Source organism: Canis aureus, chromosome 25, assembly GCF_053574225.1.
Source record: "Canis aureus isolate CA01 chromosome 25, VMU_Caureus_v.1.0, whole genome shotgun sequence".
NCBI lineage: Eukaryota > Metazoa > Chordata > Mammalia > Carnivora > Canidae > Canis > Canis aureus.
Window position 1 is genome coordinate 28567925 of NC_135635.1, and position 16582 is coordinate 28584506.

The 16582-nt window shown below is 35.5% G+C and overlaps 1 protein-coding gene across 17 annotated transcripts in view; it reads right to left on the bottom strand.

Annotated features, from left to right (window-relative positions):
• Positions 1-16582, bottom strand: part of PLEKHA5 (pleckstrin homology domain containing A5) — a 241865-nt gene that overhangs the window by 23477 nt on the left and 201806 nt on the right. For 9 of the 17 annotated variants that reach the window (XM_077870873.1, XM_077870871.1, XM_077870868.1 and 6 more), the window contains 4 exons: positions 12568-12669; positions 8986-9097; positions 7649-7695; positions 5746-5863 (listed from right to left, as the gene is read on the bottom strand). In XM_077870873.1, the coding sequence (XP_077726999.1) occupies positions 5746-5863; positions 7649-7695; positions 8986-9097; positions 12568-12669 (379 nt within the window). Of the gene's footprint in view, positions 1-5745; positions 5864-6702; positions 6892-7648; positions 7696-8985; positions 9098-12567; positions 12670-16582 lie in introns of all 17 variants that reach the window. The other 8 variants (XM_077870867.1, XM_077870862.1, XM_077870865.1 and 5 more) reach the window with 1 other exon arrangement.

The window sequence follows — 16582 nt, forward strand, 5'->3', positions numbered from 1 at the left end:
TGAATTCCTAAAAAAAAATCTACTTCAGTATTGCATATTTTTAACATACACATACGTGGAGCTATATGTTATGCAGCTTTCTACAACTTGATATTTTCACACAACATTAGGTTCAAGTTTTCTTGTTGCCTTAAGTTTTAGATGTTTTTATAAACATGATACAGCTATACTTTAAATTTAAATCCAATTTGACAATACTCTTCTTTCAAGTGAAGCATTTAGTCTAATTATTTTGTTATAATTACTCATATACTTAGGCTTAGTTCTGTCATCCTATTTTTTGCTTTACATTTCCCCTACTTCCTGTTTTTTCTTTTGGATTCTTGTTCAGTTTGTTTACAGTCTATTTCTTAACTTTATCTTACCCTTAAGCATGCACAATTAACTTTTGAAGTATAAAGTTAATCATGATCATTACCATCCTCTGAAACAATACAAGGACTTTAACACATATGAATACCAACAAATTTCCTCCTGTTTCATATGCTATTGCTATCAAATATTTTAGTTCTCTGCTTTAGACTTTCCATATCTGCCCACTTTCCTTCTCTCTGAAATGTTGTGGAATTCTTTCAAACTACAGGAAGCGGTAAAGTCTCTGGTTGTTGTCTTTACTGTTCCTTCCTAGTTTTACTGAGACAGAATGTGTAACTAAAATGCATAGATCTTAAATGCACAAATGGTGAGGTTTAATAAATGTATTCTTCTCCCTAGCTGCACCTGCATACACCTTTGTAATTATTTCAATCAAGATAAAGACCATCTTCATCACTGAACAAGACTCTCTTCCAGTCAATCCTACCCTACTGCCAAAGGCAACCACTTCTTTGTTGTCTATCACCAATAAGGTTAGTTTGCCTATTCTCAAACTTAATACGAGGGAATCATACACTACCATGTCTCCTTTATGTTTGACTTGTTTCACTTAACGTAATTTTTTTATATTTATAGATGTTGCTAAGAGTAACACATGTACATCTATCAGTAGTGTTTTTTAATTGCTGAGGACTATCCCACTATATGAAGATATCACGATTTATCCACACTCTTGTTTACAGACAGGAGTTGCCCCCAATTTTTGATATTATGAATTAAAACTGCTGTGAAAATCCTTGTGTAAGTTTTTTTGATGTTTCCATTTTTCTTAGGCAAATATATAGAATTCCTAGATATGATAATTGCATATTTAATTTTAATTTTGTAAGAAACTGTCAAACTGTTGTTCTATCCTTTACCACCACCAAAAATGTATGTGAGTTCCAACTGTCCCATGTCCTAACAAACACGTGGTAGTAAGTCTTAATTTTAGCTATTCCGGAAGGTGTGAAGTGTGATTTTATTTGCATCAAAACTGCATTTATGATTGATCAGTTGTAAACTTTTTTTTTTTTTTTTTTAAAGATTACATTTATTTATTCATGACACAGAGAGAGAGGCAGAGACACAGGCAGAGGGAGAAGCAGGCTCCATGCACCAGGAGCCGGACGTGGGATTTGATCCCGGGTCTCCAGGATCACGCCCTGGGCCAAAGGCAGGCGCCAAACCGCTGCGCCACCCAGGGATCCCTGTAAACTTTTTCATATGCTCCTATACCTTATTTGTTAAGTTTTAAAGTCTTTTGCCTACTTTTATTGGGTTGTTTGTCTTTATATTGATTTGCAAGAGTTGTTTATACATTCTGAATACAAAGTCTTTGTCAGATACATATACACTGATATTTTCTCCCATTCTAATAAGGCAGAAGTTTTACATTTTGATGAAATCTAATTGGTTTTTACTGAGAGTATGGCCCTCACAGGTTCAAGGTTTACTTGAGGGGGTGTCCTATCAGACTTCTAATTTGTTCAGGTTCTGAGCTTTGTCCTGTCATGAGGCATTTTAGTGTTCCACTTTAACTTACTGGATCCCTCTTGTTATAAACTGAATTATGTCTTTCTAAAATTCTTTTTCTCCCCCCCAGAATTTTAAACATACCTTTTAATTTGGTACTGGGGCTATGAGGTAGGAAGGGTACTAAGACAGAGTCTGGGATTAGAAGAATTAGCAAAATGGGGCTAAGGCAAGCAGTTGGGTCAGGGGAGGCAGTCACCTGCTAGGGAGGGTCAGCCTCAAAGTATCGATCCAACATGGCCTCCATCTGGCCCTCTTCATAGTCCAATGTCTGGAACCATCTGCTGCTCCCCGGATTATGGCTGAAAGCACTGGGCCAGACTTCCCTAGCCATGTTCCTCAGCATGGCAGCCTCCTGTTTCTGTCTTTCTAAAATTCATGTTGAGGTCCTAACCCCTGGCGTGACTCTATTTGGACACAGAGTTTATAAGGAGGTAATTAACCTTAAATGAGGTCATAAAGGTGGGACCCTGATCTGACAGGATTAGTAACCTTATAAAAAGAGACATCAGAGAGCTTACATATGCTTTCTCTTTGCTTGTACTCAGAAAAAGGCCATGTGAGGGTATAGCAAGAGGCAGACATCTGCCAGCCAGGAAGAGAATCCTCATCTGAAACTGAACCCTGCTAGACTTTTATCTTGGACTTCTAGCCTCTAGAACGTAAATATAAATTTTTTTTTAAATTAAATTTATTTATTCAAGAGAGACACACAAAGAGAGGCAGAGACATAGGCAGAGAGAAAAACAGGCTCCTTGTGGGGAGCTCGATGAGGGACTTGATCCCTGGACCTCGACCGAGATCACGCTCTGAGCAGAAGGCAGACACTCAACTGCTTAGCCACCCGGGCGTCCCAAACTTCTGTTGTTTAAGCCACTCAGTCTATGAAATTTTGCTATGGCAGCCCAAGCAAACTAAGGCACGCCCTGCACATAAAGTGAGCATTCTTTTCTTTACTTTTCCTCAACTTGGTGAAGCTTCTCAATAAATTTAGAATGATATCAACCAGCAATTAGAATCACTTTCTATAAGAGAAATGGCCAGGGTATAGTCAGTTCTACTGCCAAAACATTTGTTTGCAATCTAATGTTTCCTGTGTTATTTATAATAATATGATATGGCTAAGACTATGAGACTGTTTAACATATCTGTGTATGAAAAGGTAAAACTAATAAAGACTTTCAGTAAGGAGAAGTAATGATTTTCATGAGAGTAAGAAAGGTGTATAAATATTGGCATGTTTTCAACATGGCAAATTTTTTTTTTAAGGAAAAAACAAGAATACCCTCAAAACCTGAAAATGGAAGACAAAAAATACTGTAATTATGGGAAAAGCTAAGTGTTACACTTAGTGTTTTCAAACTTTATATATATATATGTATATTTTAAAGATTTTATTTATTTATTCATGAGAGACCCAGAGAGGGAGAGAGAGAGAGAGAGAGAGAGAGAGAGAAAGAGAGAGAGGCAGAGACATAGGTAGGCTCCATGCAGGAAGCCCGACGCGGGACTTGATCCAGGACTCCAGGATCACACCCTGGGCTGAAGGCAGGCGCTAAATTAATGAGCCACCCAGGCGTCCCTCAAACTTCGTGATCCTTTAGCAGATTCTAAAAAAATCAGTCTGGTGGGTAATGATCAATAATTATTTTTCTAAAAAATTACATTTTGCCATATTCACTTTATCTCTTGTAAGTACAGTTGACCTTTAAACAACATAGGAGTTATTGACATTGACCTCTTCATGTAGTTGGAAATCTGCATGTAAGTTTTTTTTTTGTTAGGTAGACTATACACCCAACATGGGGCTTGAATTCATGACCCCAAGATCAAGAGTCCACACGCTCTTCAACTGAACTAGCCAGGGGTCCTTGCATATAACTTTTGATCCGTCAAAAAATTAACTACTAATACCCTACTGTTGACCGGTAACTACTAACACATTATTTTGTATGTTATATACTGTATTCTTATGCCGAAGTAAGCTAGACAAAAGAAAATCTTATTAAGAAAACCATATGGAAAATACATTTTAGTGCTATACAGTATTTATTGAAAAAAATCTGCATTTAAGTGGACCCTCATATTTCAAAACTATGTTGTTCAAATCAACTGTATGTGAATACACACATACCCTCTTTTTGGTGAACCATTTACACATTCTCCTATATAATCACAATATTACTTACTGTTGATCTCTAGAACATATTTACATTTCCCTAACTGTCCCAAGAATATCTTTAGAAAAAATTGTACTCATTAAAAAAAAAAAATCTCTTCACCCAATGTAGGGCTTGAACTCATGACCCACAGATCAAGAGCCACATGCTCCACTAATTGAGCCAATCAGATGCTCCTAGAGATTTTTTAAAAATCAAAATCCAAACAAGGTTGAAGCACTGTACTATATCTGGTCTTTTCTAGCTTTCCAATCTTTTTTTTTTTTTAAGATTTTATTTATTTATTCATGAGAGACACAGAGAGAGAGGCAGAGACACAGGCAGAGGGAGAAGCAGGCTCCATGCAAGGAGCCCAAAGTGGGACTCGATCCCAGGACTCCAGGATCACGCCCTGGGCCGAAGGCAGGCGCTAAACCGCTGAGCCACGTGGGCTGCCCCTATCTTTCCTATCTTGAATAGGGCGCCACCTGTTCTTTTTCTTTACAACTCTGAAGAATGATCAGTATTTAAAAAAGTATCAGAGGTGCCTGCCTGGCTCATTCGGAAGAGTCAACAAGTCTTTTTTAATTTTTTTAAGGATTTATTTATTTATTCATGACAGACACAGAGAGAGATAATCAGAGATACAGGCAGAGGGAGAAGCAGGCTCCCTGCAGAGAGCCCGATGTTGGGACTGGATCCCAGTATCTGGGATCACGCCCTGAGCCAAGGCAGATGCTCAACACTGAGCCACCCATGCATCCTGAGTCTGTAAGTCTTGATCTTGGGGTTGAACTCATCCCCCCCATGTTGGGTGTAGAGACCACAAAATAAATAAATAAATAAACTTAAGAAAAAAGAAATAAATTAAGGAGTTTCTGTTAAAAAATAAAATAAAAAAAGTCAGAGTACACCCAGTAAGAGTATTATTTCATGGGATCTGTTAATTTACTTATTTGGTTGAGCAAACTCTACACCCATCGTGGGACTCCAACTCATGACCTCAAGATCAAGAGTCATTTGCTCTCTGAATGAGCCAGCTGGGGAGCCTCTCAACTCTTAATCTTTCGTGTACAATTCTGAAACTGAAGAAAGCCTAAACCTCCCTACCCCAAAATTTCAGGAAATGGAAAACTTTCCAAAGTTTGGCACACACTTATTTCTCAGTAAAACTTACCGTGGACTGATACGAAGCTTTTTAGTCTTTATCCCACTTAGGATGAATATTCCAGAAATACTAATTAATTTCAAAAGGGGAGGTGCGGGATCCCTGGGTAGCGCAGTGGTTTGGCGCCTGCCTTTGGCCCAGGGCACGATCCTGGAGACCCGGGATCGAATCCCACATCGGGCTCCCGGTGCATGGAGCCTGCTTCTCCCTCTGCCTGTGTCTCTGCCTCTCTCTCTCTCTCTGTGACTATCATAAATAAATTAAAACAAAAAAAACAAAACAAGAAAAACAAACAAACAAAAAACAAAAGGGGAGGTGCCCTCATGCCTAGTCAAGATGACATATAATGTGTGCTTTATGTTATGTTATTTTCCTAATACCTGAAACTTCTAAGTTTAGAAGCTCATTGGATTCCAAAGATTTCAGAACAGGAATTTAGATCTGTATATGTACTGGGCCAAAATGTAAATTGAGTTTATTGCTAATATGTCTGAAAAACATAGGAGATAAAACATCCCAAATGCTGACCTTTAACGGAAGTTTCTATTTCTGAAACAGGTTCTGATTTTTCTTCTCCATTAGATTCATCAACTTCTGCCACTGTTGTTAACTCTGGTTCACTCTTGTAGAGTCTATAATCTGGACCCTTGAAAGGAAGATGTGCATTTAAAAAAAAAATTGCTACAAGTTTCTTTTAAAATGTTTGCCTCTAAAGACTCAGATCAAAACCTGAAAATTAAAAGCCTCAGTCAGCTATCTTGCATATAGGTACAACTGATATATATGTTACAACTAAAGTAGGAAAAAAATATCTGAAATACTTTTAATCTGTAAAAGTTTTGGTTTTCAAATTAAGAATATTCCTCTTAGGGACAAAGTCATCAGAATATTTTTTATTACAGTAAAACTGAGGCCTGAAAATAATTATTTTAATTCAATTAGTTCTATTCCTTATCCCCTTAATTATCTTTTAGTTTATCACATTTTACACTTATTTGTTTTAATCCCAAACCTCTTATTTCCAGCTTCCATGGGTAACGTCGATCCTTGGCCATGTTCATATTCTCTAATAGTTCCTAGAGGGAACTGCCCATATCCCAACCCTTTTATTATCCCTAGTAGCAATATTTTTCGTTCTCCCTTCTGTCTGATCCAAGGATATTTTGTCTCTAATATCCTGAAATGGTATATATAAACATATGACTTCTCAGGCCAATGCAAAGTAATCACTTTACAAAAACATTTATCAAAAATATGAAATTATGAAGTATTAAAACTGTAAAAAATATTAAAAAATGAGAATGGTAAAACCGAAACAAGAAAAAACACAAATAGTAACATTATATATAAACAAACAAACAGAAAAACATTGGCTAAAAAGTGGGGTTATGATAAATAAAAAGTTTGAGTGTAAAATAAATTAACTTTCAAAAATGAAGGAGCAGGTACAGGATTGATTATTCTGTGGCTACTGAAGCCACTTACACAGTGAGATCCATTTCTTGGGTATCCTTGAACTTGATGAATCTTCTTTTCTTCAGGCAGATGGACTGGGCCCCTGCTATAACAGAGCAAGGAGCTGCTATCACTGGGCAGAGGGGGGATAATGGGAGGCTGCTCTGTAAAGTCATAGGACCGAGGAAGTGGAGGACGAGGTGGGGCTACTTCCTCTTCCTAAAGATTGTAGAATAGTCACCTTATTTAGATAAGCATACTGAGTTAAGTATATCGAAATTCTTTGCAATGGTAAGTTAACTTAAATTCATTTTAATATAATTAAAGGGACACTGCCAAGCCAAAAGTCTCATATTGAAAAGTAAAATAAAAAATGTTTATGATAGCCAGTAATTCGGTCTTGACACGGTTTTATCTAATTTTTAGGTTAGCTTTCAGTTAAAGCTCAACATCAAAACACATGTATGAAACTACCATATTTCACTTTGAAAATGAAGAAAATCATTTAAATATCTTACTGCTTATTTTTTTTTGCAATTTTTCTTTTTGACTGGTTTTAATACAAAATTCAAGACCACAGATGCTTTCAATTAGGTTGACAGTATCTCTTTGTAGTTGTAATTTCTTTAATGGTATGCATGACACATGGCTAACTTATCTATCAATCATCCTACAAATTTTACCAAGAATAAGAAACAATGATAAATATTCAAATTACTTATATCAGAAAAAGTATGACAATGTTAAAGTTCTAACATAGATGAAAAGTAGTGATTTAATTTTTTTTTGCATTAAGGGAAGAAAAATCACATCTGTTAGAAGTATCAAATTACTCAATCAGTGAAATTTCAAGATTAAAAAACAATCTTAAAAAAAAAAACAATCTTAAGTATATTTGTTATGAAAAGAAGACACTTAAATTCTAATTCATGTTTTACACATTTAAAAAATTTAGATATAAACAATCCAAACTTACCTCATTTTTGTACTTAACAGTTGAGAAAGGCTTTGACCCTGCCATACCTATTAAAAAAAATAAAAAAACATAACTATTTATACTAAACATATTCTTTAAATCTACATAAAAAAGGAACAATTTAATTTCACTTATTTTTAAAGAGTTTATTTTCAAGTAATCTTTACACGCAAAGTGGGGCTTGAATTTACAACCTCAAGATTAAGAGTTGCACGCTCTACTGACTGTGCCAGACAGGCATCCCTATTTCATTTATTTTAAATGAGGCCTTCATTTTCTAATCCCTTGTTTATTAATATTTGCAGAATTTGAAACCAATTACATTTAAAAATACAAATTAAGATATCTAGTTTAAATAAGAGTAAAGGGAAATGGGTTTTCTGAAGCAGTAATAATGTAAATGTAATTTTTTTCTTTTTTTTTGTAAATGTAATTCAGTATAATTTTTTAGGAGGGTAATTTAGCTGTGCCTATCAAAATGGAAGATGTGTACTCATTTCCTACTTCTTGTAATCCACAGGTACTAGCATGTGTGTTTAGTTATATACACAATAACACACACACATACACACACACACACACGGAGTAATATATACAATTATATATAGCATGGCTTATGACAGGAAAAAAACAAACAAACCCCAAACCTGGAAACAACCTCCATGTCCAACAACACAGACAGAGATACATTATAGTTCACCTATACAATGGATTCTTACACAGCTATTATTGCATTGTACTGTTAAGGAGAAAAAAACCAAATTGTTGAAAAATAAGTGTACATTGATTCCACTTTTTGTGGGGAAAAATTCATAAAAGCAAAATAATATATATGTGTATAATTATACACAAAAAAACAGCAATTTATTTTTGTCGTGGGTGAGGCTGGCAGAACTTGTGCTTCTTACTTTATAGAGTTAGGTACTGATTCAATGTCACAAAAGTGCCTGTTCTGATGTCAAAATTCCACTAATATAACAAAAGAAAGCCAATTTATAGGTCATTCAATTAACTAATTAATCAAAAAGTCTATTTATTTATTGCAAAGTAATCTCTATGCCCAATGTGGGGCTCAAATTCATGACCCCGAGATCAAGAGTTGCATCCTCTTCTGCCTGAGCCAGCCAGGCGCCCTGTGTCATTCCAGTTAGATGTAGTATTACAGTCAATTACCACAGAAAAGCTAATTTACCTGTTTCTTACTTCTCTACTTTTTTTTAAAGATTTTATTTATTTGACAGAACAACTAGGTGGTGCGGCAGGCAGAGGGAGAGGGAGAAGCAGGCTCCCTGCTAAGTAGAGAGCCCAACTGAGCCACCCAGGTGCTCCTAATTTACCTGTTTCTGTAGTGCCTCTTTGCTGTTTGTGTTTACTCAGTCCTTCCATGACATCTTGAATTCTCCAAAGCTCTTTCTGAATCTGTGCACGCTGAATTCCTGCTGATTCAGTCTATCAGTAAAAAGAGCCCACATACAGAAAAAAAAATAAAGCTGTAAATTCCACTAATTATATATTTTAAAAAATGAGAATTGCAGTGGATTAAGTTTTGAGAATATTTAATATGATCTATGTGACTCTCCCGTTTTTGCAACTTCTCTGGCCTTCGATAAAGCAGAGAAAGAAAAAAATTCAATTTTCAGACTTAAGGGCACTATTTCACATCTCTTCAATAAATTTTGCCCTGCATTAGTGCTCACCACAAGGGACTAAAAAATTGGAACACAAAACCAAAAAGAAAACAGAACAAAATAAACACTCACAAAACTAAAAAAAAAAAAACTTTAAGGGAGTAGAAAAAAAATGGGAGGTATACTAATTTCTTAAGTTCTGGAAAATAAGATCATATTGGTTTTCAGTAAGATTCTAATAGAACTCTATGACTCTTATTGATACTTTGGATAACAAGAAATACCATTTTTTAGAATGTAAATTTATTATTTTTTAAAGGGCAATGAAGTACAAAATTGTCACAGTAACCAAAAATTTTTTTTCCACTGAGTATCAGTTTTAGATATTAAAAATAGTCAATACAGCTAAAAAGCCCTCCAAAGGGTGAAAGTATTCTTTCGAAGTTTATAAACATAAAGACTATGTACTATGCTGCTTCAAAAAGGCACTACAGAACCTTAGTTATCCAGTTTTCCAAGCCACAGCGTTGGAAGTATCAACGTAAAAGAAAGTAGTATTCACACAAGACCCCAAAACAATGACAACCCATAGATGTGAATACTGATAGACTTCTAGGGAGTGAATTTCAATTATAGAAATCAGATATGTGTACATGTTCCATATAGAATATATAGTATCTTTTTTAATAATTAAAAAAATACATAGTTTTACCTATCTGAAAGGTGTACAATGAAAATCTTATTTTTGTATTACTTTGCATTTCTCTGATTACTGGAGACTTTGAACAATATTCAAACATTTATTAGTGATCTGAATTTACTTTCTATAGATTAACTAGTCACATTCTCTGTCCATTCTTCTAATGTATCACTTCTCCAAATCAGAAAAAAATTTCTTATAGCTCTAAATAGAAACTCTTGTTGAATTTTAGTGGTCTACAATACTTCTTCCCCAGTATGAAGTCGTCATCATCTTCTTCTTTTTCTTTTTTCTTTTTTTTTTTTAAGATTTTATTTATTTGAGAGAATGAAAACACACAGTGTGGGGGGGGGAAAGTCAGAGGGACACGGAGAAGCAGACTACCCACTGAACAGGGAACCTGACTTAGGGCTCGATCCCAGGACCCTGAGACATTGACCTGAGCCAAAGGCAGACGCTTAACCAACTGAGCCACCCAGGCACCCCCCCCATGCTATCTTTTAAATTTATGTTGCCTTCATTGTTTGTTTATTATTATTTTTAAAGTAAGCTCTATGCTGAATGTGGGGCCTGAATTCACAATCTCAAGACCAAGAGTCACCTGCTTTACCGGCTGAGCTAGCCAGGTGCCCCATTTACTTATTTATTTAATAAATACTTATACAGTATGTTTTATATGCCTGATACTATTCTAAGTGCTTCAAAAAATCAACATATTTAGTCATTATAATAATCAATATATACAGTCAATATATAAATAATAGAGGTAGGCACTATTATTTTTATTTTACTTCAGTTGTGAAAACTGGAGTGCAGAGCTATTATGTAACTGGTCTATGTGCAATGCTTTTTTTTTTTTAAGATTTTATTTATTTATTCATGAGAAACACAGAGAGGAGGGAGAGAGAGAGAGAGAGAGAGAGGCAGAGACACAGGCAGAGGGAGATCCATGCAGGAAGCCCAATGTGGGACTCAATTCTGGGTCCCCAGGATCACCGCCTGGGCTGAAGGCGGCACTAAGCCGCTGAGCCACCCAGGCTACCCATATGTGCAATGTCATATCTCTTAGTATGTGCCTTCTAGTTCTTTAATTTTTCAAAATAGTAACTACTGTGGCCTCCATTATACCTTTTTTTTCTTTTCATAAATTTATTTTTTATTGGTGTTCAATTTGCCAACATATAGAATAACACCCAGTGCTCATCCTGTCAAGTGTCCATTATACCTTTAAGATATTAGAACCATTTTGTTAATTTTTTCAAAGAATTTTTTTCAAAGAATTTTCATTGAGAGAATATTAAATCGGGCCATCCATGAATGGTATACCATATCCATGTCTCTATTTATTCAAGTCTTTATCCTATAATACATAATGTTTTCACGATGAACATTTTTTGTTAAGTTAAATCAGGTAAAGTTTGGCTTGAAAGCTAAAAATGAATTTTCACATGTTTCAGGGGTTATAAAAACACTAAAACTGCCCAAGGTTACATATATCTACAACACCTAAAACAGTCTAGGATCTGATCTTTTACAGGAAAAGTCTGTTGAACACTGTGTTCTTTCTTAGATATTTAAGTTTTTTTTTCCTACTATAGTTAGTATTAACTCCACTGTTCAAAATAAATGTTACAACCACATGTAGTTACTTAAATTTAGATAACTAAAATGAAATACAATAAAAAATTCAGTTTCTCAGTGACACTGGTAACATTGCAAGTGTCCAACAATGGCAGGTGGCTAGTGGCTACTATTACTGGACAACACCAAGAGAAGAGAGTTGGTTTTCTTCAGGTCAACCTTATTAACTTTTATTCTTTGTATTGACTTGTCTGTTGAGTCCACAGGGTTTCCAATGCAGATGACCAAAGTTATATAAGGAAGGTCACAAGCATGAAGTGACTTTTATTATCTCCCTTTGTCAGAGCAACACTTATTACTGTTTCTATTTTACAAACAAGAAAATTAACACTTGGAACTTGATTCCAGATCTGACTGTTTACAAAACTGGATTCTTTACCCAATAGGGGAAGATACAACTAAGGACTGCTGTATCTCTTCCCTTATTCGATAACATAGCAAAAGTCAATAGGCTAAAATAGTTTGATATAAGAGGCATTTATATAGAATGGATTAGAATACATTTTTATTTTTTTATTTTTAAGTAATCTTTATACCCAATATGGGGCTTGAATTCACAACCCCAAGACCAAGAGCTGCACACTGTACTGACTACGGTAGCCAGGTGCTCTGGATCAGGATAAATTTTATAAAAAGATAAATTATCCTTTATTTGAATTATCCATTTAATTCAACACTTCAATACTAACTTCAGTATAGTTAGCTAGGAGCCCAAAACATGAAAGGTATCATACCATGTGCCCAATAGAATAAAGAACACTTTTAAACAATGAGAGATGGGCTACTTTGTGGGATAGTAGGATTCCTATCATTGGAAGTATTTAACCCAGGTCTTAAGTGGCTAGTAATGTAAAAACTATTAAGGGTATGCACAAATCTAACAAGGTGGGTTGTACAGTATCAGTCAAAGCCAGTTGAGACAATGCAAAAAAAAACATTCATTTCTGTACCTGAACTTCACCAAGGCGGTCTAGCTGTTCTTGCATCTGGTTCCTGGTAACAGTTACATCATATTCTAACTTATCATATTCTCTCCATGCTCGTTCCAGTTCCTAAAATCAAAGAGTGTTAATTACTTTAATGGGGAAAATGTGCCTTTACATTGTTATTACTGTAATGACAAACTTTTTAGGTTTTAGAAAATTGTGTATTTTATATTGGGCAAAATAAAAACTTTTGTAATTTATTTTTCATTTTCTTTACTGTATAAAGCATTTTCTTATCTGTCATGATTAAAATTTCTCCATAAATAAAAAAACACTAAATAGGTTGTGTTTTAGCATGTTGGATTTTCAGAAACACCAGAAGCCTGACATATCTCTACTTGGAATTTACAGTAATGTAATAAACCTAATTCAGCTAAACAAGTCGGTGAAACCCTGCTCATAAAGACTCAATATAGATGCTATTTTTCTCCTTTGGAAAAAAATCACCCCCTCACCCTAAAATCACAGAGGAAATTTTCACATTGGTCTTTAACCACCTGCCATCTATTGAATATGGAATGATTCTATATATGGTCAAAAATACCATCTCACTGTTTCAGGATACTATCTACGGTAGTGTAGGTACTCTTCTATGGGTTGTAATTACTCTTCATACATTTCAGAGTTCTATGAAGTCAACAAATTGATAAAGTAAGGCACGGACTCTGATTAGTTTTATCACTAGTATCTAGTGTGGTACTGCACAGGTAGCATAAACAACAAATACTGAACACTGTTGTAAAATGAATTAGTAACTCTTGTCTAAGAACCTTCCATGACCAACGATTTCATGCCCTGAACTGTGATGAATGAAGCCTGCCCTGGGAAATGTCAGTTTAACAGCAATAGTCTTGGGATAAGGAAAGAGGGAACTGAGAATGGAGGAAAATTACTTTAAGTAATTAATATTACTTAAAATAATCTAAACATTTTTTTAAATTGAAGAGTAGTTGATACAATGTTACATAATAATCTTAACAGTTTGGTCCTAAGGGTTGTCCTTTTATTTTTTTTTATTTTTAAAGATTTTATTTATTTATTCATGAGAGACACAGAGAGAGAGAGAGAGAGAGAGAGAGAGAGGCAGAGACACAGGCAGAGGGCAAAGCAGGCTCCATGCAGGGAGCCCGATGTGGGACTCGATCCCTGGTCTCCAAGATCACACCCTGGGCTGAAGTCAGCACTAAACCGCTGAGCCACCCGGGCTGTCCTTTTTTTTTTTTTTTAAGATTTATTTATTTATTCATGAGAAAGAGAGAGAGAAAAGAGAGAGAGAGAGGCAGAGACAGACACAGGCAAAGGGAGAAGCAGGCTCCATGCAGGAAGCCGACGTGGGACTCAATCCCGGGACTCCAGGATCACACCCTGGGCCAAAGGCAAGTGCAAAACCGCTGAGCCACCCAGGGATCCCCCACCACTGGAGATTTTTTATCATCTCTATATTATATAGGTAATTGAGGGGGTCTACTTAACTGATTTCACAATGAATAAAATTTTTAAAAGGTAGAAGTGAAAAAGGACTAAAGATTTTTATCTCATCAATGTTGTGTAAATATTAGTCTTCTTACTTGGCTTCAGCAAACTATTTTTACCTGAATAAATAAGGTTGGTTGGTTGGTTGGTTGGTTGGTTGGTTGGTTATTTATTTATTTATTTATTTATTTATTTATTTATTTATTATCTCCAGACCAAATGGCAGCCCAGCAATTAAGTAGGATGGCATTGCCAGTCTAACACCTAGCCTCTTGTGTAGAAAAGCCAGGTTTAGGGTGGGTCTAAAGGCTATAGAGGCATCCAAATGTAAGAACATTTTAGGAAGGTAAGAATCCTTGTCTTTCTTATCCTAAAAGTATAGAAACATACTTTCCAGAGTCAGAGACTGAGGGCTAGAAATTATTTTAAAGGCAAAGAAACACAATATACTTTCTTTCTTTTTTTTTTTTTTTAAGATTTTATTTATTTATTCATGAGAGACAGAGAGAGAGAGAGAGAGAGAGAGAGAGAGAGAGAAAGGCAGGCAGAGGGAGAAGCAGGCTCCATGCAAGGAGCCCGATGTGGGACTCGATCCCGGGTCTCCAGGATCACACCCTGGGCTTCAGGTGGCACTAAACCGCTGCGGCACTGGGGCTGCCCCACAATATACTTTCAAGTTTTCTAGCCTGCAAAGTCCTGCCACTGCACGGTAACATTTGGCCTGAGTCCCATAATCCTACTGAGCTTACCTGTTTCTGCCTTTACTTCTGGGCTCCTCAAACATGATTATGGGTGGGCAGAACACAAATCAACAGAGGACACCAAGAAAAGGGACAGCACTGGCATAACATCAGTTTCTCCCAATACCTGGCTGAGCATTTCTTTTTTTTTTTTTTAATTTCTTATTTAAATTCAATTTGCCAACATATAGTATAACATCCAGTGCTTATCCCATCACGTGCTCTCCTCACCTCATCAGTGCCCATCACCCACTTACCCCATCCCTCCAACCTCCTCTCCCTGGCTGAGCATTTCATTAAAGAATTCATGGATCACACAAGCACCATGTTGAAAATCTTTAAATACAGCCTTACTGTTTTTTTTTGTCAAGAAGATAATATACAGGTACAATAAGGCAGTAAAAGGGGTAATGACTTTTAAACATACAATTATTGTAAAGTCACAGGTATTAAGTCAGGAAATAGTGTTTTTGATAAAAAATGTGGAGAGTTTCATGTTATATACAGTTAGGAGAATAAATGAAATCTTGCAATCTACAACCACATGGATGACTCTCACAATGTTGAAAGAAGCCAGAGTATATGCTACATGATTAACCTTTTATAAAGTTCAAAAATAAGCAAAAAGCTAACATATAGTTGAAAAATTAGGTAGTAGTGTTCTAGGGAAACAGTCACCGGAAGGGGAGTTTCTGGCATGCTAGTAAAAATTCAATGTCTTGATATGGCTGTCAATCACATCTGTGCACTTAAATTGTGCACTTTTCTGAGAATATGTTATACTTTAACAAAGGTAAAAAAAAAAAAAGTATGTGCATGTTTAAGATTGTTATAGGGATGGCAGAAAACTTCAAAAATTTGACTTAGTCTAACTTTAGGATGTGGAACAAGTAAAATGAGGATTTTAATACCTAACAATGGAGCCAGAATGAACACAGATTATGATCTTTATTAAGAAAGTATTAGGACTAATGATTCATCTCCAAGTTTTTTTTCCCCATCTCCCAAGTTTTTAATGTAATAAGACCTTTCCTTTCCTTCCCCCCTCCCTTTTTTAAAAAAGATTTTATTTTTAAGTAATTTTTATACACCCAACGGTGGGGCTCGGATTTATTATCCCGAGGTCAAGAGCTGGATGTTCTAATGACTGAGCCAGCCAGGTACTCCTCCTTTTCTCATCCAATATCAATGGCAATTTACAACCAAATCCACCCATGGGGACAGCAACACAATGTGCTACATACTTATAAATGTGTAATCTTTATTTATAATCTTTAACTTGTATCTGTAGTTTCTAATATCTTTGAAATAAAACTATTTTCCATTTCAAAGTGGTTATTGTTTATTATGCAAGTTTAAATAAATCTGCACAATTATAAATGTAGAAAAACTAGAATACAGGGAAAGAAAAAGAAAATATACCTATTATTGTAATACGCTTTTGTTAGCATTTTTGTGGATTTTCTTTTAATCTTTCTCAGGCATACACAATGGAAATTTCCAAATATACACAAAAGCCAAGACCCACTCCGAATTCAACAGTGCAGATATGTGGCCAGTCTGTTTTCATCTACAGTACTCATACTCTATCTTTGCGGGATTATTTTAAGGCAAACACAAAGCATCATATCATTTCATAAGTACTTCAGTATGTATTTCTTATTTATTTATTAAATTTCAAAATTTTTATTTATTTATTTGAGAGAGAGAGGCTGAGAGAGAATATAAGCCAGGGGGAGAAACAGAGGGAGAGAGAAGCAGACTCC